Source organism: Arabidopsis lyrata (assembly GCF_000004255.2).
Source record: "Arabidopsis lyrata subsp. lyrata unplaced genomic scaffold ARALYscaffold_1, whole genome shotgun sequence".
Taxonomy (NCBI): Eukaryota; Viridiplantae; Streptophyta; class Magnoliopsida; order Brassicales; family Brassicaceae; genus Arabidopsis; species Arabidopsis lyrata.
Genome location: NW_003302555.1, coordinates 16,149,959 through 16,173,614, shown reverse-complemented (window position 1 = coordinate 16,173,614; position 23,656 = coordinate 16,149,959). Strand labels below are relative to the sequence as shown.

Sequence of the window (23,656 nt, the reverse complement as noted above, 5' to 3'; positions counted from 1 at the left end):
TTTAACAACATTCTTCTACAATTTGGATGTTCAAAATTGGTGGAAAATAGTTTATAAGGTTAATATCATAATATAGGAGTAAACAAATATTTTGCTTCCAAATTGGAGTAATGAGAGATGAAAATATTAAAAAAAATTACTAAATTTGTTTCACATCAAACCAAATACAGTATATCTAAAAATTGTGAGAGATCGGAATAATTATTAGAGAATTGCTATAATTTTAAATAATTTTAAATTATTTGTTTCAAACTCCTGATAATTAATCCCGTCAAAAAGAATATTCAACATAGTTCATGTAAAATTTTACATCTTGGAGTTGGAGTTAATATTTAACTCCCAAAAAATACTATCCACATGAAAGTAAATCTATTTTACTTCCAAAGTGGAGTCTGCTACATTCTTTCAAGATTCAATCTACTTTAGAATCTAACACTTGACTGGATTTTTAAATAGTACTTATTTCAGAATTTATCTAATAAAAAAAAAAGAATTTATCTAATTTGTTTTATCCACAGCATTTATCTAATTTATTGATGTGACTAAAATTATGATTCTATATGCAATGTATATATATATATATATATATATTCATGTATATGTATAAACATGTAAATACGAATATAAAAAATAATCATTTCAACTGTTTTTTCATATACACAAATACTAGTGTTCTAAAATACACTATACGCTAAGCGTATGGCAGACCACCGTATAGCGTATATACGTAATATGGCCATTTATGCGGAGACTATACGCTAGATATTTTTATGTTAAAAAAAATATAGATATAAAATTATTCAAAGTATGCATATATGATTATTACAAAATTATAATAATAACAATAAAACATTATAAATAATCATATTGAATACTATATGAATACAAAAAAAAAAGTTAAAATTTTCGCTTTTATAAAATATATTTAAAATTTTAAATAACTAATAAGCATGAAAATAATAGAAAAATAATAATAAAGCTATTTTGTATTTATTTTTATGGTTCAGTTTTTCAGAGCCAAACTAATAGTTTTGTTAAATTGTTTTCTTTAGTATTTGTTTTAAGCCTTTTTAAAAAATAATATATATGTGGAATTCACCGTATATACACACTATAATAACCGTATATATATATACTAGATTTGAACCCGCGGTACACCGCGGGGTTATAATTATTTTTTAAAAAATCTAAATATAATTATTTTTGTTTATTAATAGAGAGTATACTATAATATTTCGACCTATTTTATAAATGTACCATCTATATGTCTATATTAATAGTTTTGAGTATATTAATTGTGTTTTAGGTTTAAATGGTATATCTATATATACACTTAAACGACATTTGGTTTTCTTCTTCTTCTTGCCTCAGTTTAGGAGAAAGATTTTTCTTGCGGTACACCGTGGAGCCATTATTTTTTAAAAAAAAATTTCCTTCCTTAAACTTCCAAATCTAGATTTTACCCCGCGGTACACCGCGGGTCGATTTTTTTATAACTAAAAAATTATTTTGCAAAATTTTAAGTTGTATTTGTTTTGTTAATATTGTTTATTTTGTTTAGTGTTTCTGATTTTATAATTAAATTTTGATTTTTAATTCTAGGATTTCATCCATAGTATATTGTTTAATATTAATATTGATCTAAACCTGTTGCACCATATAACCCCGTCCCGTAAAATTAAACATCATTTGTTATTTTTTTAATAATATTTTTATCCACTACGGGTCGCAGGTTCATGCGGATAAGCCCGTAGAGAGTTGCGGGTTTGCGGGTCGACCCGCCAAAAGAGAAGCTATCTTTTGAAACCCTTTGTTTTGTTTAGAGTTTTAAGAAAATATCTCTAAAAAATAATTTTCATTATATAAAAAAAAAAAAGAAGTAGAAGAAATTGTAGTATCAACATTCCCGATTTTTACATCACTCGTTACAATTATTTTATTTTTTTTGCAGATAAAAATCAGAAGTTAACTAAGTCAAGATTTTTAAAAAGATTGAGTAGAGATTTTTGGTAAATTGTTGAGAACATATTTGATTTCAAAATCTTTATTTAAATAAAATAAATCTAAATAATTAATGCTAATGGCATGTCATTGTAAATACTTCTCAACTTCAGGATTTATTTGCTAATTGTGATCCAAAAATGTATATATAGATAGATCATATAGCTTTTACCTTCATTTTTGTCAACAACATTATATTAAACTAAAAGGAGCCATTTGCATTATACCGCGCATATATACTGTATATACGTCGAGTACACCGTATTTTAGAACAGTTGCAAATAGTTTTCAAACATATTTTCTCTTTTAAACCAAACACAAAACAATCAGCCTTTAGGTTCTTCTCCAACAGATATTATGATCATACTATTAACTATATTAAAAATCTGGATAGATATCGAAATTACCAAAGAATGAATTTCTTGAATAGAGGAATAAAGCCACTTTCAAACAAAGAAAATTAATAAAAGGATAAAGTTACTTAAATTTTGAGGAATCTCCAAATTAAATTACATCAGCCAAGTGGAGTCACCTGCCACGAAGGTTCTCTCGTTCATGCACTCGTTGGAAGGCCAAAATTGAATACTAGTAATGAACTTTCTACGTTAAAATAAATTATCTTTAATAAAAAAAAATGGATCGTTGATTGGGAAACACAAGATTCCCACATGCTAAATCCCTTATGAGCTAATTAAAGAGTGTCACCGTTAATAGCACCACCATTCGCCATTTTCAAAACCAATGTGTTACCTTTATTAACACTTTGGCATTTCTTGATACTTACGACCCCAAACTTTAACTTAATAAAGTTAATGCTCTTTAATTCATTTTCATTTTCGAAAACATCATCTATTTAAAAACTAAATTAAAAACTTAAAACATCACTTATAAAAAAACAGAGAGAATACCAAACAAAATTTTTATCTATAAACATTATAAGTCTTTGAGACTCTAACCATGATAGCATACAGTTTATTAGTTATATTAATGCATCATCATCGATAATAGAATCAAAAGGATTTTTATTGGAGTAGTAATATATCTAAACAATATTCCCTCCGTTTCATTTTAAATATCGTTTAAGTATTCTCACACTTATTAAAAAATAATTAAATTTTATTTTTATTTTTTAATAATACATAACGCAAAATATTTTATTAGTTCATATATTAAAATAATAGGGCATAAAACTGGAAATATTTTCAAACAAAAATTTAAAAATAAAACCTCTAAAACTAATCTTTGGTATTTTTTGTTAACAATAATTCCAAAATGGTAAGTAAGAAAATCAAGAAATCAAGAAAAAGAATATAATTGTCGTCAAAATGTAACCAACAATAAATCAAGAAAGAGAAAAAAAAACTGTCGCCAAAAGGAGAAAAAACAAAGCAAAGGAAAGAAATCATTATCGAAAATAACATTTGTATAAATATAAAATGTAACCATAGAATAACCTAAAAAGTAGGAAAAAAAAAAAAGAAGGCGAAACTGAAAATTGAAAGAGCCTGTGGGCAGTGGGCACTCAGACCAAATCAACTTAGCAAACAAAATGGAGTATTTAACATTTTTTAATGGTAATTTTGATTTCCATAATTTTATTGGTGTCATCTAACCTCTTATGATTCATATAGCTTCGTTTTTGGTGATTACTCAAATTTAAACGGCATATTGTTTTAAAAAAACATATAGTTATCGATAAAACACATGCGAATTTCTATTTGACTTTTCTATGTATTTTTAAAATATGTGTCGTTTAAACGAAACAAGAAAACAGGCTTCATTTTGTGTCAAAAAAAAAAAAAAAAAAAAAAAACGGATCAATATGAGAAAAGAAAAAGAGGTAGTAGGAGTGTTCAAATCCAATTTTAAGAAATAAGAGAAGAACAAAAAGGAGTAATTGTTTAGACAAAGTGGGCAAATATGATAACACCAACAAAAGTGGTGGGAACCTCTCTAACTGTAGTGTCTATGTCTCTAATCACATCAACTCCTTTTTAAGACAAAGTGGAATTTAACCATTTATATTAAAATTTAACAACCTTAATTCCAAAAACGATATATCACTTCCAATTCTACATTCTTTTATTACTTTATCACAATGTTTAAATAATCTATATTTCATAACGTGGGCAACTAACAATATATTTTCTTGTGTATAAAATCAAAACATGTCAACTTTTCCGGAATTGTCTACAAAAAGTTGTATTAAAATGCGATTTGATTACATGAATGATGTTGTTTCTTTCTTTTTTTTCTTTGCCGGCTTATGTTATTCATACTCCACACTCCACACCAATACTTCAAAACATTAAAAAAAAATTTAGCAAAAAACAAAAACATTAAAGATTTTAAGTCTCATCTTTTTATTTCTTTGGAAAGCTAAATTCACGTGTCGCAAATATATCGAGCATGGGTGGAATATGTGTAAGATGTTGCATAGTGCAGTGCAGAAGTGTAGCACTATTTATAAACTTATAATAAAGAACAATTCCTTTAAAATAATGATTTTTATGTTTTGAAGAGTCATTACAATACCACAACAGTAGTAAATTGGTGATTATGTCAAAGCACGTTCGCGAATTGTGTGGTCTATATTTAAGCATTTACCCAATATTCTAATTTAGTGAAAGTGACGATCCCTATCGTTGGAAGACATATGCAGTTCCACAACAAAAGAAATAAAAGATTTATAAAAAATAGTCACATTATGAAAATGTCATTCATTCTAAAAACATTATTCCATGTTACCATGTGTAAGCTAGTTGATTTGATTTGGCTTACTTGAAAAGAAGGAACATGATGCATAATGGATGAATTTTGTGGCCATAGTGATGGATGATAATGATGCATCATCATTATTTGTAGCCATAGTGATGGTTGATGATGATGCATCATCTATGAATGTGGCCATAGTGGAGAGTTATGGAGCAATATCAACATGAGTTTCAAGCCTTTTGTAGCTGCATCACTCTCTCCTCTTACTCCTCCAGTGTACATTCAGTTTTTTCCTACAAGCTCGCTTGTTGTTCCTTTCTCTCAACATGGTGACTCCAAGTCCTTCCTCTCGCGGCACTCTCTCTGTCCACATATACCTCTCCGTATAACTCATTTACCGTTTCGCAAAACCATCTTTAATTGACATTGAAACTACTTGTAATCTTGTTGTTCATAGATTATTGAGAGTGGTGGTGACTAAACAAAAATTGAATGAGGGCTACAAGTGTATGTGTATGCATGGACTATTATTAGTTACAGATAAAATAATGAGCCATGAACAAATCTCCTAAGTAAAGTATCACAAAAATTTTGCAACTCTACGTGTTCAATAAATTGGTTGTTCTACTTCGTTTTTGGGGTGCTGAAAATCCCATAACCTGATGCCGGGCCACCAGATCTTCCAGGGGCCGTAGGTTGTTGGTTTGGGGTTTTGTTTGGCAACCGGGTTTGTGGACGTGGTGGAGCTCGGGGCGGGTTTGGTGGCTGAGGTTCAAACCGGCCAGTAGGTTGTTGATTTGGAGCTTGGTTTTGAAATCGAGGTGGAGGACCTTGCCGGTCTATGTGGCGGTTTGGAGATGGCCCAGAGGGTTGCTGATTTGGAGCTTGGTCTGGGAACGGAGACTGTGGTGGACTTCGAGACTGGTTTGGAAACTGAGGATTAAACCGCCCTGTAGGTTGCTGATTTGGAGCTTGGTCTGGGAACTGACGCCGTGGTGGACCTGGAGGCTGGTTTGGAAACTGAGGATCAAACCGCCCTGCAGGTTGTTGGTTTGGGAACTGAGGCCTTGGTGCACTTGGAGGCTGGTTTGGAGACTGAGGATCAAACCGCCCGGTAGGTTGTTGATTTGGAGCTTGGAACCGAGGACGTTGTGGGTTTACATGCTGGTTTGGAGACCGAGGTTCAAACCGGCTTGCATCTCTACCTCCTGAGAACTCACTGCCAGGTTCTCTTTTTGCGTACGTGTTCTGGGCTTGAACTGGTTGAGCCTGCTCAACACTAAACTCAGGTTCAGACTGCTCTATATCTCCCTGATAATCAACAGTAGACTCTCCGGCCTCCGAGCTATCAGACTTTGGTGATTCTTCTTTCACTCTAGCAGATTTTATGTCAATATCCTTCAACTTTTTCACCCCTCCTTTCTTGGGTGGGCCAAACTTGGCGTGTCTAACAATCACAACTGCGCTTTTTCTATCCGCTTCTGGCCCAAATTCCACAAGTGCATCCCCAATCTGTACAGATATATTTATGATAAGGATGGATGTTATATACATGAACGCAAGGATTTAAACAAAAACAAGGATGATAAAACTAGGAAACAATTGCGAATAGAAGAAATCGTAGGACATAAAGGAGTAGAAACTTACATAACAAGTGAAGCGAAATAATAACTCAAGCAGCTTTTCTGGCTCAAGTTCCTTATGCTTGTCCTTGTCAGGCACTGCATTGCACTGATACACAATACAGAGAAGAAAGAAAGAGTAATAAATGAATCGATTCTCATCAAGGAAAACAAGGGTGAACATCGCAGCGATACATCCGGGGTTTTGTTTTATACCGCACAATCACAGAACAGCTATGATGTTAAACATAAATTTACACACTCGCAAAATAATCACTTTTTCAGGAGTTTCCCATGAAAGTCTATGGGAAACCAGTATAAAGAGGTCCAGTGACTAAGAAAATTACTACCTTTACACGATATCCACTTTCCATCAGCTTCAATGCTTGATCAGATTTAAACTTTAGGTCCTTAGCCTCCTGAAAAAAAAAGAAAGTGAAACAAAAATGTCATTGTAGAATTTTCATTACCACACAGATAAGAAGAAGAAGAGATACATAAAGTGTTTCTAGAGAACCATACAATTTTTGGAGTAAACCGAATTTCCTTGACTTCAGGTCGAATAGCTTCAGCCCGCTAGAACAAGGTAAAACCATAAACTCAGGACACAAACACAACTAGTATTTAATACAAACAAGCAGGAGAATTTTGAAGTATGGATAGGCCATATCACCAACCTTGGCCTTAGCACGCTCTTTTCCTACTTTAGCTTTTTTGTATTGCTCCAACGAGTATTTTACAATTTTACACACAGGTGGCTTAGCATCTCTCTGCACCTACAAGACAACAAGAAAAGGAGAAGCAAGCTAAGAAAACAGATTTAGAAATATATTAAGAGATAAGCCTCATGACAAATATTTCAGACATCTATCGCACCATTAGAAACACCGATGTCTAAAGACCAAAAAAAACAGAAGTTAATTTGGAGAGCTATAGTTTGCAGCCAGAAGTAGACAACGAAATGATATTACACAATGGCGACTACCGCAGTTCTTTCAGAAAGGAGACACATGGAGTTGTATTACAAATTGGGGCACCATGCAAAATCATACATACAAATTCAGAAAGATATTGCAAAGACATCCGGTTGCAATCATTAGACACAACTTCTAGAAGAACTCATGTTTCCAACTAACAAGTTACCTCAACTAAGTCACACTCGAGCTCCTTAGCCCGTCTGAGAGCTTCTCTCAGCGATACAACACAGTGTCCTGCATAACCACAAAACGATATCACACATTCCTGATTATAAGAATCTTCTAACTAAATTTTTATTTTTGTTAATGAATTCTAAAGCTGTATTTTGGACTTCCCACCTCTTTAATAAAATTTACAAGAACAAAGGATTTTCAACTGACTCCATCTAAAGATACTTCACCGAAAATACTAACAAAAAGGATCTCTTCCTCTTTCGTTTTTTTGTACAATCTAAGACTTTCCACAGAAAAAAAGAGAAAAATGAAATGATATTTACCTTCCTCGGAAACTAATCTAACATAATCGCCAGTAATCTTCTCATTGAGACGTGGACCATCAGAGTCAACTTCCGCATCCTTCTTCCTTGTCTTGAACAAGATCATGGATATACAAAGTTAAGAACAACTTTGACAGCAAGATCATAGTACATACTACAATATAACAGCTCTGAACCAAAACATTGCTCACTCACTAACATCCATTTGCCAAAAACATCACAGACCTAAACAATTTAAACTGTAGATATACACCGTCTTTCGTAAGAAAACTCCAACAAACAATAACATCGACACATCTAAAGTAGTTGAATTCCATATAATACAAAAATGTTGCAGGGTTCTAGATCTTCCATACGCATCATCTAAAGCAATCTAAAAGGCAACGATCCCACAATAACATATTGAAAGACCAATTAACCAAACTAAAACAAAATTGAAAAGCCATAAATATATGCAAATTGCAGAAATCAAAGCTAAGACTTAAGAAGTTGCATAGAAGAACACACAGTGCTAAAAAAGAGAGAGACTTTTTTTAAGAGTACCTGAGCTGAAGTGGCAAGGAATCTGAGATTTAGGAAGATATTAGAAGGTCTTGTACAGATATATGAATTTGGGATATCAAAAGAAGACAACTTTGTTGTCTGTTTCACGACATGAGTAGAAGCAAGACAAACTTGAGTGTAGTAGTTTCTTGTTAATTGGTTTGATGCGTATTTGAGGCACGAACGATTGATTATACGCCATATAGCCATAGAACAACAAGAGGACGAAAGATTCCCCAATTGGGAATCGCAATTGAGATTCAACCTAAGTTTGGAATCGCAACAACGCTTCGTGTTTGAATAAAGAAGTAGGAGGAGGAAAGAGAAGGAAGAGGTGAACGGAGTTTCAACGGCGGCGAAGAGTGGAAGGGTTCAACGTCTGATCGTTCCGAGCTTGCGATTAACTGGTCCGAAGATAAAAGCTATTGGGCTTTGTTGGGCTTTCCATAAAACAAACAAGATGAAAATATTTCCAAATGAAAGAAAAACAATTGTCAACCTAAGAGATTTTTTTTGTTAACCTCAAGCTCAAAATGACAGAATTTGTCGGTAAATATCAATCCTGTCCTTTTTTTTACCCGATCGGCTGATACGGTCAGCCCTGGGAGTAACGTACCAAAGTGCTACCATGTCGACTCGTCACCAATACCTAGGTGTTGGATTACACTACCACACTGCCTAATCCCAAGTTTGGAATGCTTTCCGATTAATGTCAGAGATATCCAGTTAGCCTAATCCAGAATACCATGTGAATTACGTGGGCCAAAGCCCAAGCCTAGAATTCACACAGAAATGTGATTTTTGGTTTCCAAGTGATTCTTAGCACGTATTCTATGTGATGTTGATTGGACAAAAACTTGGGTCGATTTTTTATCAACTACTAGTGTTTACATTATCTACTTTGGATCAACTCCGATCTTGAGGTCATCTTAGAAGAAACAACAGCTCGCTCTTCCATAGAACCTGAATAGTTGTTGATATTGCTAAGAGAACTTGGTTTTTCATCTACAAGAGTACTAGTTTACGTTAATTTAACAGCCTTAACTCCATTTCCATTTCCAAATTCTTTTACTACTTTACCACAATGTTTAATAATCAAAATTTCATAATGTGGAGAACTCACTACCTCCATCCCCTCCCACACCACAAAAAGAGTAACTAAATTCGCTAATTACGTTGGAAAATTGTGTGGTCGATATCTAAGCTTAACGATTAATCCATTACTCTAATTCGTAAAGTGACGGTCCGTTGGAAGACAAACGTAATTCCACAACAGAAATAGTAGCCACATTATAGAAGTGTCATTCATTCTAAAAACATTATTCCCTGTTACCATTTGTAAGCGAGTAGAATTTTATTTGGCTTACTTGGAAAGAAGGAACATGATAGTTGATAGATGATGATGCATCATCATTGAATATGGCTATAGTGATAGATGATGATGATGATGATGATGATGATGATGATGATGATGATGATGATGCATCATCAATGAGTGTGGCCATAGTGAGAGTTATGGAGCAAAATGAGTTTCAAGCCTTTTGCAGCTGCACCACTCTCTCCTCTTCCTCCATTGAACGTCGACTTTTTCCTACAAGCTCGGTTGTTGTACCTTTCTCTCAACACGACATCGTCTAAATAGCTCCAAGTTCGTCCTCTCGCTGTGCTCTCTGTCCACATAAACCTCTCGGAGAACGGATTAACCAGACTCTCATAGAACTCTTGTGGCGTCTCGCAAATCACACCCTAGAATTCAAACCAAACCGTTATTTACTACACTACACAGAGTGCTTAGTTTCAAAATACAGAATCTTGTAAATTACCTCTGCCATGGCTTTGATCTTGAGAGTTACATCGTTGCTAAGAAGAACGAGTCTTTCGTCACGGTTACGGTTTCGATAAAGAAGAGCACATTCTAGAACTTGATCTTCTGATGTAGGAGAATCGATCTCTGGTGCATAGTTGTTCCAGTGAAGTGAAAATGGGAATGCTGAGCCATTTGACTGAGGAGTGACTGGTGGGGTTGGTGCAGTTGCTTTGGTTTCCTCTGATGGGCTCTGGACTTGAATCCACCATTTTGTATTAACCTTACACTCTTCGATCCAGTCCAGAGCTGACGAAGCCATCTCTGTTCTTCTTCTGAAGAGAAAACTACGACTGCGCTTCACCTCATTTAGTTCCCTTAACACTGATTAATGAAACCAAAGGTGAGTCATGTTTATAATGGTAAAAGATTGTCAAAAGTGATTACCAAAAACAAAATAGTAACAGATTTGGTCTGCAAATTGGGTTTTTGGCATCCTAAGACTAGAATTTAAGTTATCACATAGAAAGTCTTCCAGATCTCTATGATATATTCGTATGCATATACTTCTAAATGATTTTATGGTTTGTATTTAGAGCTTTAGGTGAAAATTGAAACTATTGTCGGTGTATGATAGAATAAACAGAGCAAGAGGAATAAAGGTTTGTAGGATTTTTACCAGTTCTTGGTACGACAAGATGTGTCCCCTTGAGACCTTGTAGTACGTGCAGTGGCTTCCTAGACTCCTTGTCGAGGAGTGAAGAAGTATCCACAACAATGGTCCACTTCATCTTGCTCTTTCCATCAGAAAGGATCTAAAACACAGTGAACTAATGTTTAGTATAAGAAGTACACAAAGAATCAATAGAGGACAATCGAGTTAAGTAGGGACTTACAGAAGAAGAACGAATGCCCCTAGAAATGTTGTTCTTTGCTGATGCAGTAGAAGAAGCCTCAGTGTATGACTGACTTTGGGACGAAGATTTTTCAAGTAGAGGTTCATGCTTCACCTTTGATTTGCTGCTCATGCTGTGTAGATCTTCTGGTTTCTGTTCCGCCATCACATTTTCTTCCAAATGAATATCAAAGAATGGTTTACGTGTTGCTTTAGATGAGGAGCCTTTTGTATCCTTAATATCACCAAATTCTCGCAAACGTTTCAGCATATGAGAGTTTGGGGTAAGATTCTCCTTATCTGGGGTAAAGATTTCTGGTTCTGTGAATGCCTCTGAAGCAAGAATAGCAATACTGGAATGAACAAGTGACGAGCATGATTTTCCAGAAAGCTTTGAAGAGCTCTTGCTATCTTTCACGTCACCAATATCTTGTAATCTTTTCAACATATGAGAACTTGGGGTGAGATTCTCCTTGTCAGGAGTAAAGATCTCTGGTTCCAGTTTCTCTGCACCATGATGAACAGTCAGATTCTCCTTGTCATAAGTGTCACTTAAAGCCTGTTTTCTATGCAACTTGTCTCTTGGTTGATTTCCAATTTGTTTTTGCTTTCCTTGACTCTTCTTGGTCCGGATCTGAAGAACAGAAGCAGATTTTCCCCTCCTAGACCAAATGTTGCATGTACTTGAGCTATCCATCTCAGACAGTACATCATTTCTAAAAGCATGTGTTTGCGGGGTCTGGTTTTCTTGACTTCCAGTATCATCAGAAGACAGTTCTTCAATCGGTTTTGTATCCTCAAATGTTTCTGCAGCCAAGGCCGAAGGAGTTAGACACCTAGACAGTCTTCCAATGTCAGTATTTTCTCCGCTCTCTATTTCGCTTAGGCTGTAATATTTTTCAGATCTCCCAGAGCCAATTAACAATTCTGCATTGAGTTTCTGATTTGGTTTTGACAAGAAACTTTGTGTACAACTCTGTTTAAGGTCCTCAGAAAGGCACGAGCTGTTCCCATCATCAAATATCTTTTCAGTCTCACTGGCCATTCTTGATTTTTGATTCTGGTCTCTTGCAGGAGTCACATCACTCCTGATCTCAGATGGTGCCCCGACTTCACTCTCAGAAAGTGGCTGCCAACTCGAGCATAGACTTTGGATATCTTCTGTATTGATACTTGAAAGACGATCTTTTCCAGTGAACAAACAATCAGATACTGCACTAGACTGCCTTGAACTGACCTTGGTTTCTCCATTGTTTTTTTGATTTAGTAAGTTCTCACATTCCGTCTCTATGGCAACTTCACTCTGGAATTCAGAATCAGAACCTACGAGACCTCGGGCTTCCTGCCTTGAAACCACAGTTTCTAAAGTTGTCTCAGCTTGAGAGAAGGAATTGGGAGATACTGCAATAACTTGCCTTGAGATATCAGTTTCTCCATAGTCTTCGTGACTCTGAATATCAGCCTTTGTTTCTCCATTGCTTTTATGATGTAGTAGGTTGTCAATTTCAGTCTCTACTGCCATTTCACTTAGGAATTCAGAACCTAGGAGGCATCGAGCTTCATCAGTTAAAACTTCCAAAGTTGGCTCAGGTTCAGAGACGGAACTGGGAGATACTGCAATAACTGGACATGAGCACTCAGTTTCTTTATAGTCATTGTGACTCCGAATTTCAGCCTTTGTTTCTCCAATGCTCTTTTGAAGTAGTAGGTTCTCACTTTCAGTCTCTACTGCAACTCCACTCAGGAATTCAGAACCTACGCGGCCTTGGGCTTTTCCAGTTAAAGTTTCTAAAGTTGGCTCAGCTTGAGAAAATGAATTGGGGGATACTTCAATAACTTGCCTTGAGCCCTCAGTTTCTCCATTTTCTTCGTGACTCAGAATATCAGCTTTAGCTAGTGGTTCAGCAGATACTCCCATTACTTCCTTTGTGACAAACTCAGTTTCTTCACTGACTTCTCGATGAAGGCTCAGAATCTCAACCTCTGCAGCCAACTCAAATGCAGAACAACCTGAGGCTTCAAAGCAGCCATCAATCTGCTCCTTACTTGGGGAGCAGCTGCCACTAAGATTTTCGGCGTTGGCTTCTAAACTACTTGTGGAAAACTCTGGTGAAGCCTGAACATCTTCCGTGAGCCATAGTGTTTCTGGATTAATGGAATCTGTTGAGAGTGGAAGCGATGAAGTCTCCTTTTCAGCTAGAAAGGGATCCTCCTCCTCATTAGACACTGATGATTCTATCCTCTCTGACATCACATTCAGATGAAAACCTCCATCTCCTCTGACTCTGAAATCACATTCATCAGCCTCTGCAGCTACAAAACGTTCAGAATAACCTAATCCTTCCACGTAGCCACCACTCTGCTGCTTACCTAGGACACAGCTGCTACTTGGCTTCTCTGCTGCAGCTTCTACAACATCTAAGTCCCACATTGTTGATGGCTGCAAATCTTCATTGAATTGTAGCTTTTGCATCTTGACAGAATTTCTAACCAGTGTCAAAACATTTGGAGATGCAAGTGGAACCGAAATCTCCCTTGTCGTAATATATATATCCTCATCTTCACTAAGGACTGATGATCCAGGTCCTTCTGACGTCACATCCAGATGTAGATCTCCATCATCACCTAATGCAGTATTCGCTAGTGACTGCAGTGAAATCAGTTAAGACTTTCAGGCTACGCAAATAACACCAGACAAATAAAGTATGGACAGGTACACTAACAAAGACGTTCACTGCAGCGAGGGAATTAAAACAATGTCTCAAACATTAAAAGCCAGAAACATATGAGAGAAGCTCGAACCTGATGTGCAACCTCTAGATTTTCTGCTTCAGTCATATTAGGCACTGATGATTCCATCCTCTCTGATATCACATTCAGATGCAAACTTCCATCTCCTCTGACATCACATTCATCGGCCTCTTCAGCAACAAAAAGTTCAGAACAACCTAATCCCTCCACGTAGCCATCACTCTGCTCCTTACTTGGGACAAAGCTGCTACCTAGCTTTTCTCCTACAGCTTCCATAACATCTAAGTCCAACTTTGGCGAAGTCTGCAAATCTTCATCGAATTGCATCTTTTTTGTCTTGACAGAATCTCCAGCTAGTGTCAAAACATTTGGAGACGCAAGTGGCAACGACATCTCCCTTGTCGTAACATACGTATCCTCATCCTCATCCTCACTAAGGACTGATGATCCAGTTCCTTCTGAAGTCACATCCAGATGTATATCCCCATCATCACCTGATGCAGTATTCTCTAGTGACTGCAGTGAAGGCAGATTACACTATCAGGCTAAGCAAATAAGATCAGATAAGTATAGAAACTAAACCAAACTAAGGACAGCTAAATTAACAACAAAGGTACACTACAGAGAGGGACTTATAAGCACGTTTCAAACACTAAAAGCAAGAAACATATGAGTGAAACTCGAACCTGATGTTGTGCAACCTCTAGATTCTCTGCTTCAATCATTCTATTCTCTTCTTCTTGCTCCATTACCGTAGACGCATCAAGTGGTGAAAAAAACGGATTGTCAATATCATACGCACGGCTCAAAGGAATCCAGTGAAGCCTATAGATCCTTGTTGAACCACCAATCCTAATCGTATCACCTTCTTCAACCTCGATACAAGTATGCGGCTCAACTCTCAGATCCCTAACCCAAGTCCCATGCACTAAATCGAAAACCAAATCCAATCAACAACCAAAAACGCATAGAATCGAGAACCCAATTCCACAGTACTAACAATCTAATTGCAGATAACAAAAATTCGTTTGAATTCGAAGATGATTTATACCTGAGGATAGATCCGTGACGAAGAGTTTCTGACGAGAAGAGATCGAACGGATTTCTAAGTGGAATCTGCTAATGCTAGGGTGCGTAAGAAGAATATCACAATCTGGATGACGACCGACGACGAGAATCTCCTCTACTTCGTCGTCATCATCGCTTACAGTGGAACCGTTTCTCTCCGGCGACGAGAAATCGCGACTGTTCACAACGAAGATGTTCTTGAGAATCGCGCCGTTTTTAAGCACGGTGAACACGGGAATCGTCTTCTCCGGAACTCGTTGCTCCTCCTCCATCACTTTCTCTTCCTTGACCTCCATGGATGAGTCTTAAGATCGAACGAGTAAGAGATTTTCGAAAACGAAGGAGATGAAGAAGAAGAAGATTTAGAGACCCAGATTCTAGAGTATTTCTCTCTTTCTCTCTCTCTCTCTATCTCTTTCTGATTTTGAAAAAGAGTCCGTTGTTGAATCCGACGACCTCTCTCTCTATTTACTCGTAACGGCTAATTGTGTCATCTCTTAAGACAATTTCAAATTTATTAAACCAAATTAAATCCTTAATTAATTCAAATTTAGTTTGGTTAAACACATGAATTTTCATTTCATTTTTGGTACATTAATGGTCGTCCATTATTTATATTTTATGTGCTTTTCTACAATTTTTTTCATGCCAAATAATTCAAAACCACGGTTAGGATTCTCCAACCATAGTTTCGATTTCAATTCGGGGTTTCAAAACATTACCATAACAAACCGAAGTAGAATAATCTGGTTTGGTTCGGTTTTGATACAATTCAATTCAATTAAACACGAGATACATAGAAAGAGCAGCTTCTAGCCTTCTACTAAAAACCTCAAAACAGTTTGTTGCAAAGTGAGAGTATACATAAATGTGAGATATAAAAAAGTGGGATCTATTCCTCCTTGGTACGAGCAAGCCTTGCGCGATGCCTGAGCTCAGCTCTTTTCCACTTTACGATTAGGTAGCAAAGCGAAAACAGTGTGTTTATCTGTCAGAAACACAACACCTCCATCAGATTTTCCACATTCATTATACATAATTCGTTTAGATCCTAACCAAGTGATGGACTGATTATCAGTTTGATTTCACTTTAGGATTATAAAGATGCTTAAAACCACCACATGCCATTGTTCTTAACTCAAACATGAAACAAACACTCGATTTCTCAGACATGGGTCTAATTCATGCTAGCAAACTACTGATTTCAACTTCTCTTTCCTAAGGTTCACCATTTATTTCTGGATATAAAAACAGGAGGACTATGGTCTGTTCAACCAGAGTATGTTTTAATACATCTTTTGTGTTTTCCAAACAATCTAAGTCGAGGATGTACTTGAGAACAATTTATTCACTGCTAACAAAATCTGTCACATGAAACCAGTAGATTCTTTTATATTATGAGCAGAAGGGAAAGAGGGAGGGGCATTGCTGAAGACATACCAGGATTATCATAGCAATGACCAAAAGTGGTCCAGACCAGAGAACCGATAGGAAGACTCCTTGCGAGTCAAAGTAGTTTTGAGTTGAGAAGCTCTTCCAGTTTTTTCTCAACTCCCGGTTGAGATTCTCTGCAAAGTATACCCCAGCCACTGCAAATTTTTTGTCACATCATCAGTCTCAATAACGTATACTAAGCAAAAATATACTCGAATAGAAGCAATGACCAACTCACATCAGAAAACAGATGTGGTGTAGCCAAATGAATTTCATGTTTTCAGTTTTCCTTTAAAACAACAATTGTATCCGAAAGTTCTCTAGCATACTAACTCATAAAACCCATGCAAACCATTTCTCCATATGAATGGTGTGACTCTCTAGCCATGGATCCTTAGATGACCCGATAATTCTATTGTACTCAACAACAAAAAAAACGCCTAGTGCATTCAATCATAATCTGGAGCCAAGTACATCAAATTTAGAGCTGCAAAGCAGAAATGTCAGAACTCAGAACTAGCTTCTCAAACCCTTGATTCACTATGAATGCCACAAACCTAGCATAGTGAGATCACTGGATCAATAAAAGAACCCACAGGAGAGCTCAATAAGATCCAAAGTCAGAAAGACTTGTTGTGCAATATTTGACTAAAAAGTGTTACTACAGAGAAGCGTCTACAATTTACATAGACTAGGAGACACAAAGTTCTTCAACAGTTTTAAAAGGGAACACTTACAAGCCAATAAGAAGAGAAACATATGGAAGTTGAGATGCCTTCTAGAAAGAAGAGTAACCAGTAGCAACAAAGCATGAAATGCCATTAAACCCATAATCCAAGGTTCCTGCAAAACAAAAATCAGAAGCTAAACAATGTTTTTGGAATCCCAAATTGTCACAGAATCAAATGAATTCAAGACTTGTGATTCCAAAATCCTCAAGACCAATTGATGTAATACGAAGAACAGATTCTCTCATTACCTTCCAATCAATGGCGTGGAAAAATCCCAAGAAATTATCGTAAGCAGGTTGGAACCCCGTTCGGAGCTCTCCGGAGAGTTTCTCAACCAGATCCGCTACGAGATCCATTTGCTTCTCCATCGCCGATCTTATTTCTTCCATTGTCTGTCTACTCAAATTCACCGGTATAACAAAAAAAAGTTTGAAATCGCAAACGACGGTGGTAACTAAAATACTCACACTCTCCAAGTAACCAAAACCCTATCCCTTCTTCGATTCCAATTCTCAACTTTTTCTCACGCGTCTCGCCAAGTTTTTAACAAGTTTCTTCTGCTTAATGCTCTCGAAGTTGCCAGAATAAAGGAAAAAAATAAAAAGGAAAAAAAAAAAGAAAAACGCCGTCTTCCCATAATACCCTTGGGTTTCACGTTTGTTTACGATTATGCCATTGAGAAATGTAACGGTGAATATCATTTTTTTTTTTTTTTTTTTTTGATGATGAAAAAAAAAAAAAAAAAAAAAAACCAAATAATTTGATTTTCGATTAAAAATATCAGTTTTCAAAGAGAGAGAGATTGAAAAAGACTGATTTGAGAGAAATATTTTAATGGAGTCTATATCTCTCTCTCTCTCTTTTAACAACAAATCACTTGATGATCCCACCAACACTAAACGAATACAAGAATCCATGTGCACTACTACATAATTACTGTTCTTATAATATATAGTTAAGAGTATTATTAACCTATCAAATATCGATAATTGAAAAAATATGATAGAAGAGAAGCAACTTTAGGATTTGGATGTTGTTGTGGGTCGTTGCTTCTTACGGGAGATGTAGTTTAGGAGCATCCCAAGTAAAGGGAAACTTGTAACCACGCCTATGTAAGCAAGCCACCATACGGACCGTTTTGTCTGCCTACACAGCTCCTTAAAGCTTCTCTTTGTTACATCTTCCTTAGGCTTTGGTCCTCTCTGCTTCGATGTGGTCTTATTGGTGTCTTTCTCGTACTTGACTGCTGCAACCAACCCGTCTTCTGCAATGTTTAGGTACGGGCCTTGGTTTATCGAAGGCTCCTGTTTCCTTGACCCTGAGCTTCTTTTATCTTCAATCTGCAAAATTTTGATAATCTTAGGATGGAAACAATAGAGAGAACAGTTAAATAATTTAAATTGCAATCCTAACAAGGAGACTTTACTTTCTGTATATGCATATAACGACTGCAGCTAAGGGCGCCAAGAAACTCGTTGGTGGCTCGAACCCACCTGTACACAACATATATAGGCAGTCAAAACAGGAAGTACTATTATTAGTTACAATCTGAGATATACCAACCATAAGCTAGATCCAGTTAATCCTTCGAAGAACGCTAGATGTCCCCCGTGGTTTGTTGTAGCCAATACAATGTTTTTGTTTGCCCTTTCAATAGAAACTTCGTATTAATCGCTGTAACAGGATTTAAGATTTAAAAGAGATAGATCATAGCATCTTACCTGCATTCGTCCCAGGGAATAGCTTCCTTTGTGCATAATGGATCATCTAGAGCACTTATACAGAGTAGTGGCACCGCCACATTTCCTACGTATTGAGTACTGCTCGATTTTCGGTAATACGTATCCACAGTCTGCATATAGGGGCAACCCGTTGTCACTTTATTAAACCAACAGAGAACTTAATGGTGATTATGAAGAGCATTGCAAAGATGAATATATCAATTACAAAGCCAATTCTGGGGGAAAACTAACATCAGAAGTTAAGATAATACAGAGGAGAACTAATACCTCGAATTTTCCAACTAGACAGGTAGCATGGTTGTCAAAATCGCGGATGGAACGTGACTGATGAAGTAATAAAGTCGGGCATCAACAGACAACGTTGATAGCGAAAGAAATATGTAAGTTATTTGCTCAAGAACTCTGCTTGTTTCACTGCATCTACCAAGTAGACTGTATAACTTATGGGTCTGTGGTTAATCTACTAACCTTTTTGATGCCTTCCCAATTAGCAAGCCGTAAAAACTGAGGTTCATGCCTGCAATGAAACTAAAAGTTATAAATGAAACCTGATCTTCTCAAAGTAGTAAATCGGAAATATTTCCTCTCAGCCCATCTTACAAACTCAAAATCTAGGCAGTTCTTGACCAAAGTGGTGGACATACAATTGGGCATAACCTTGGAGTCCGATGGTGAGAGCTTTGTCGTAGAGCTTTTGTTTCAACGTCCGACAAATAAACCTGTCACCAATCTTGTTGGGAAGAGACAAAGGGAAGGAAAAAACATAATGTATCAAGCATCAACTTGTATCAAACGAAACCCTTAGTACTATTTACAAGTTCAAAGGTCTAAAATTAGAACCCAATGAAGAGAACTTAAGACACGAATCAATAGAAGAAGACAGTTATAAAAAAATAGATCACCAAGAGGTCCCATGGAGAGCAAATAGCTACAGCACCCCTCAGAGGAGTCTTTTCCCCCTCTTCCCCAAGGTATTTGACCTGAAGCATTAGATAGATTAAGGAACTTTCTCATGCATATCAATGGTATTTGAAAAATCTAAATAGGCAAGCTACTCTTCTAGCCTGAAATCTTTTTATTTTTGCATTTAGCTTATGGTGCAGCCAACAGAGCAATATGCAACAGAAGGTCCATGAAAAACAAGAAAATCTTCACACTTAAACATCATTCAAAAACTAAGTAAAATACTGAGGTTTCTGATTTAGTACCAGAACATTTGCTCCAATGCTAGTTCCAATAGCAAAGAGAGGAGCCCTCGGGTATTTCTGTTGAAGATAACCAAGAACTACCCTTATATCCTCTGTCCATCCAGCATTATAGAAGCGATCTGACTGCATTCGTTTGCAACATTACAAGATTATAGAAAAATATGTATATAAGTAAGCACAACGTGTAGAACATGAAAAACAGAATCCTCTATGAAACTCACAGTAACAGAAACACCACCCAATCCTCTATGGTTGCTAATAACAACATTCCAACCTGTTTTTGCAGTGTTGTAAGCAAGATGCTTTAAATACTACAAAATCACCAATACATGTCAATTAGACATTAAAGAACAGTCCTGGACCAGATAAGAGATTTAAAACTAGACTTACTGCAGATGAAGAATCACTAGTTAACCCTGGAATAATAACTGCAATAGGCGTTGTATCTTCTTTTGTAATTTCACTCTGATTGTGAAGATCACCATCAAGAACTACCACAAATCAAACACAAATTCAAAGATCCGAAAAACAAAACAAATGATTAACAAAATCAACGTTCTCAACCACTAAATCTTTTACCATCAGAATTCGTAAGCCAATCCAATGCAATCGTTCCACCATCTGAAGCAAGAAATAGCTGCCTGAAACAATGCAAGAATCTTATCAAACAACGAATAATTTACAATTTGTGACTCAAAAAAAAAAAAAAAAAGCCAAATCACCTTTTATAGCTGAAAACTGGAGGCAATCCATGAAAATTCAAGAAACAAGTCTGAATATGAGGACTCGCTAACCACGGAGTCGCCACATATCTGAAAAAAAAATCGAAAAAAATCAGAAACCGAATCCACAAATTTCCCCCAAAATCTAAGTACACACTCACCGGCCGTGAAGAATCCGACACCGTGAAACAACACCGTGATAAAGAGGAGAATCTGGATTATAAATGAGATTGACGCGACATCTGAAATATCGAAGAATCGCATCTCCAAGGAAGTGAAATTCGAGGAAATTGTAGAAGAAGATGGTACAGAGAAGGAAGAGAGCGATGAGGTAGTGACGAATTGGGATTAGTGAGAGAGCTTGGAAGAGAAGATCGTATGGAGATGGAGATAGAATCGGATCTTGTTCCATTGATTGATGTGTGGTTTTTTTTGCAGATCCGGCGATAGGAATTAGAGAAGGATCTTCATGGTTCAGTGGCGGGTGAAGATTTTTTGACGGATTTAAAATGTTTATTATTATTTAATTCGTTTTTTGAAATTCTTTGTTTAAAATAATTTTACACGCCAATGCTTTCGTGTTCCTTAGAGTGGGCATAATTCTTGTTCCGTTCCTTTTTGTATCCGTTTACGTGTTAAACCTCTTTGTGTTTTTGTTCTTTAAACGATTAAAAAGTACTTGTATAATAAATACATCAACATTCAATTCAAGCCTTGAAGCCAACCAGTTTTGAAGGATTTTACTTGGAAAGTTATTAGATTAACCTAAATTATGAGTTTAATTACTAAATTGTCTCAATTTTTTTTTGGGTTAATTGGTTTATTTTCATGTCTAAAATACTCTTGTCACATATGTAAAACAAATAAAATACAAAATTGCCTTTCAAAATTAATTCCAACAATTTTATAAAATTTTGTTGTCTAGTTGTGATAGATTAATCTATATATTGAGACTTCTTTGACCGTGACAGATTTTTTTGGGGCAGACTTATTTAGTTTACAGATTTTTTAGAATATGGTTGCGACAGACTAAAAAAATTGTAGCGGATTTTTTTTATTCAACCACGGACTTTCATAATTTGTGTCAGACTTATTGTAATGTCTGGCTGATTTATTTTGTATGAAGCGGTAGATTTATAAGTTTTGAAAAAATTTGTTATGTTGTAACAGATTTGTTAACTAAAAATTAATAACTAGAATGACGTCTAATGATTGCAGATTTGTTATATGTTATGACAGATTATTATAATGTTATCAAAAATTTGTCATGTAACAGCAGATTTGTTTTTCAAATATAATGTTTTATGTTATGTCAGAGTTGTTTTATGTTGTGACAGATTAAGTTATATTACCACAAATTTGTCGTTTGATAACAGATTTGTTTAAGGAAAAATAAAATTTCTAGAATGACCTGTATAATGTTTCATGTTACGACAGATTTGTAATTTTGAATCTCTTTGATGACAGTTTTTTTTTTTTTTTCTAGCTGATTTTTATAAGTAGAATAAGATTTACAATAGTCACAGTTTTTTCTTCCTTGTTATGACAGACTTGTTTAAATCAATTACCATACTTGACATTAAAATCATTATATCAACATAACATTTTTAGGGTTTTTGTTCAAAATAACGTGGCCTCTTTTTTTTTCTCTATTGAAGCGACGTGAGCCATCTTATATATTAAAGGAGAAGTCGAAAGTGCTCACGTTCGCTCTCAGAATATGAGCAGTCGTTTTTGCCCCCCCCTCTTTAATGAGATTAGATTAGTTAAATTTCCATTTTGTTAAATTAAAATCGAAATTGTGAAAAAAGAAACATACCGTCTTCGTTTCTTCAACCCTAATTCGCTTATTAGGCTTATATTTTTACGGAAAATAGCCCGGTATAATTTACACCGTCATATGTAAAACCCTAAAACCTTATGCAGGAGATTCCTATAAATATATGATGCCTCCATTGAAAATCAAACATCACGGCTGGCTTTTTATGCATAGCAATTATGGTTTATAGTTCTTTTTTGTACCTCATATTTGGTTTTTTCTATGATGCATCGTCGTCGTTTTTTTTTCCTCCTTTTTATGTTATGGTCACTTGGAAAGTAAGATCTCAAAGATTTTTGCCAATTTGTGATGAGTTTTTTAGTTTCTTTATTCTCATTAAATAGTTTCGATATTATGATTTTTTCATATAGCTACGATTCTTTTCATGAATCGAGTTTGTGTATTGTGTGTTTGTGTTTTATAAATTGGTGTTTATATGATAATACTGATTTGTTTCTTTTATTTTTTGAGTTGTATGTTCGTTTGATTGTGTCAAATAAATAACTTTTGGGTATCATCTAATCGTGTGTTTTATTTTTGTAGGTTAATCTTCACCGAAAGTATGGAAAAAGATGATGAAGAGTAAGAAAAATACCAAAACAAAAAGGTAAAGTAGTCTTTTAAGTTCATGTCTTTTTAGTTATGTTAGTGGATCGATCCTCATCTTTAATGGTGTTTGTGTATGAATTTGCAGGTTGGTGTTGTTGGAAACATCGTGAATTGGTGCATGAAATAAAAACAAAATATTTAATTAATAAAATCTCCAAAAAGATATTAAGATTTGTTTCATCTTGCGAAAATTTATTCTATTATCTAACTATATTTTCTATTTTATCATTAATTTATTTATTTGCTTTTTTGGCTCCTATAAACCCTAGGATATACTTTTTTTTTTTTTTTTTTTGAACTAAACCCTAGGATATACTCAAAACACATTAAATACGTTTTTAAATTCAGGGGCAAATCATGAGTCGCAACATGTGTCTTTTTTTGAACCCTTTCAGATTTTTTAGCTAAACATTATATATCTTATATATCCTATATATGTTCTCTATCTGATGTTTCTCTGAATCGACTGATTCGAAATCGGGGTCAACCCAACTTTGAGGGGAAGATTAATCTAGCTC

At 35.5% G+C, this 23,656-nt stretch overlaps 4 protein-coding genes across 5 annotated transcripts; all 4 read right to left on the bottom strand.

The window, feature by feature from the left end:
- Nucleotides 1-5,149: 5,149 nt before the first annotated feature.
- Nucleotides 5,150-8,821, bottom strand: LOC110224948 (translation initiation factor IF3-1, mitochondrial). 2 transcript variants are annotated; one of them, XM_021012983.1, is made up of 9 exons: nucleotides 8,356-8,821; nucleotides 7,813-7,903; nucleotides 7,482-7,549; nucleotides 7,016-7,114; nucleotides 6,861-6,914; nucleotides 6,689-6,757; nucleotides 6,364-6,447; nucleotides 5,682-6,228; nucleotides 5,150-5,594 (listed from the first exon to the last, which is right to left on the bottom strand). In XM_021012983.1, exons 1-9 carry the CDS (start codon nucleotides 8,563-8,565, stop codon nucleotides 5,341-5,343), a joined length of 1,476 nt encoding a protein of 491 aa, XP_020868642.1. In that variant the 5' UTR covers nucleotides 8,566-8,821; the 3' UTR covers nucleotides 5,150-5,340. The 2 variants fall into 2 exon arrangements, with proteins under 2 accessions (XP_020868642.1, XP_020868641.1); XM_021012982.1 differs by having other exon boundaries at nucleotides 5,150-6,228.
- A 705-nt stretch (nucleotides 8,822-9,526) lies between these two features.
- LOC9327161 (FHA domain-containing protein PS1) lies at nucleotides 9,527-15,298 on the bottom strand. Its single transcript, XM_021012981.1, has 7 exons — nucleotides 14,857-15,298; nucleotides 14,492-14,733; nucleotides 13,857-14,321; nucleotides 11,056-13,701; nucleotides 10,839-10,974; nucleotides 10,179-10,543; nucleotides 9,527-10,101 (listed from the first exon to the last, which is right to left on the bottom strand). The coding sequence occupies exons 1-7, from the start codon at nucleotides 15,167-15,169 to the stop codon at nucleotides 9,844-9,846; spliced, it is 4,425 nt and encodes a 1,474-aa protein (XP_020868640.1). The 5' UTR covers nucleotides 15,170-15,298; the 3' UTR covers nucleotides 9,527-9,843.
- A 264-nt stretch (nucleotides 15,299-15,562) lies between these two features.
- Nucleotides 15,563-17,611, bottom strand: LOC9327160 (transmembrane protein 18). The gene is made up of 4 exons (XM_021014931.1): nucleotides 17,287-17,611; nucleotides 17,045-17,150; nucleotides 16,314-16,462; nucleotides 15,563-15,861 (listed from the first exon to the last, which is right to left on the bottom strand). Exons 1-4 carry the CDS (start codon nucleotides 17,425-17,427, stop codon nucleotides 15,766-15,768), a joined length of 492 nt encoding a protein of 163 aa, XP_020870590.1. The 5' UTR covers nucleotides 17,428-17,611; the 3' UTR covers nucleotides 15,563-15,765.
- Nucleotides 17,612-17,898: 287 nt separating this feature from the next.
- LOC9327159 (phospholipase ABHD3) lies at nucleotides 17,899-21,234 on the bottom strand. The gene is made up of 14 exons (XM_021014723.1): nucleotides 20,872-21,234; nucleotides 20,711-20,800; nucleotides 20,568-20,629; nucleotides 20,379-20,479; nucleotides 20,210-20,299; nucleotides 19,989-20,111; nucleotides 19,683-19,760; nucleotides 19,425-19,510; nucleotides 19,249-19,297; nucleotides 19,048-19,104; nucleotides 18,760-18,890; nucleotides 18,602-18,685; nucleotides 18,465-18,531; nucleotides 17,899-18,378 (listed from the first exon to the last, which is right to left on the bottom strand). Exons 1-14 carry the CDS (start codon nucleotides 21,120-21,122, stop codon nucleotides 18,058-18,060), a joined length of 1,590 nt encoding a protein of 529 aa, XP_020870382.1. The 5' UTR covers nucleotides 21,123-21,234; the 3' UTR covers nucleotides 17,899-18,057.
- Nucleotides 21,235-23,656: the final 2,422 nt, after the last annotated feature.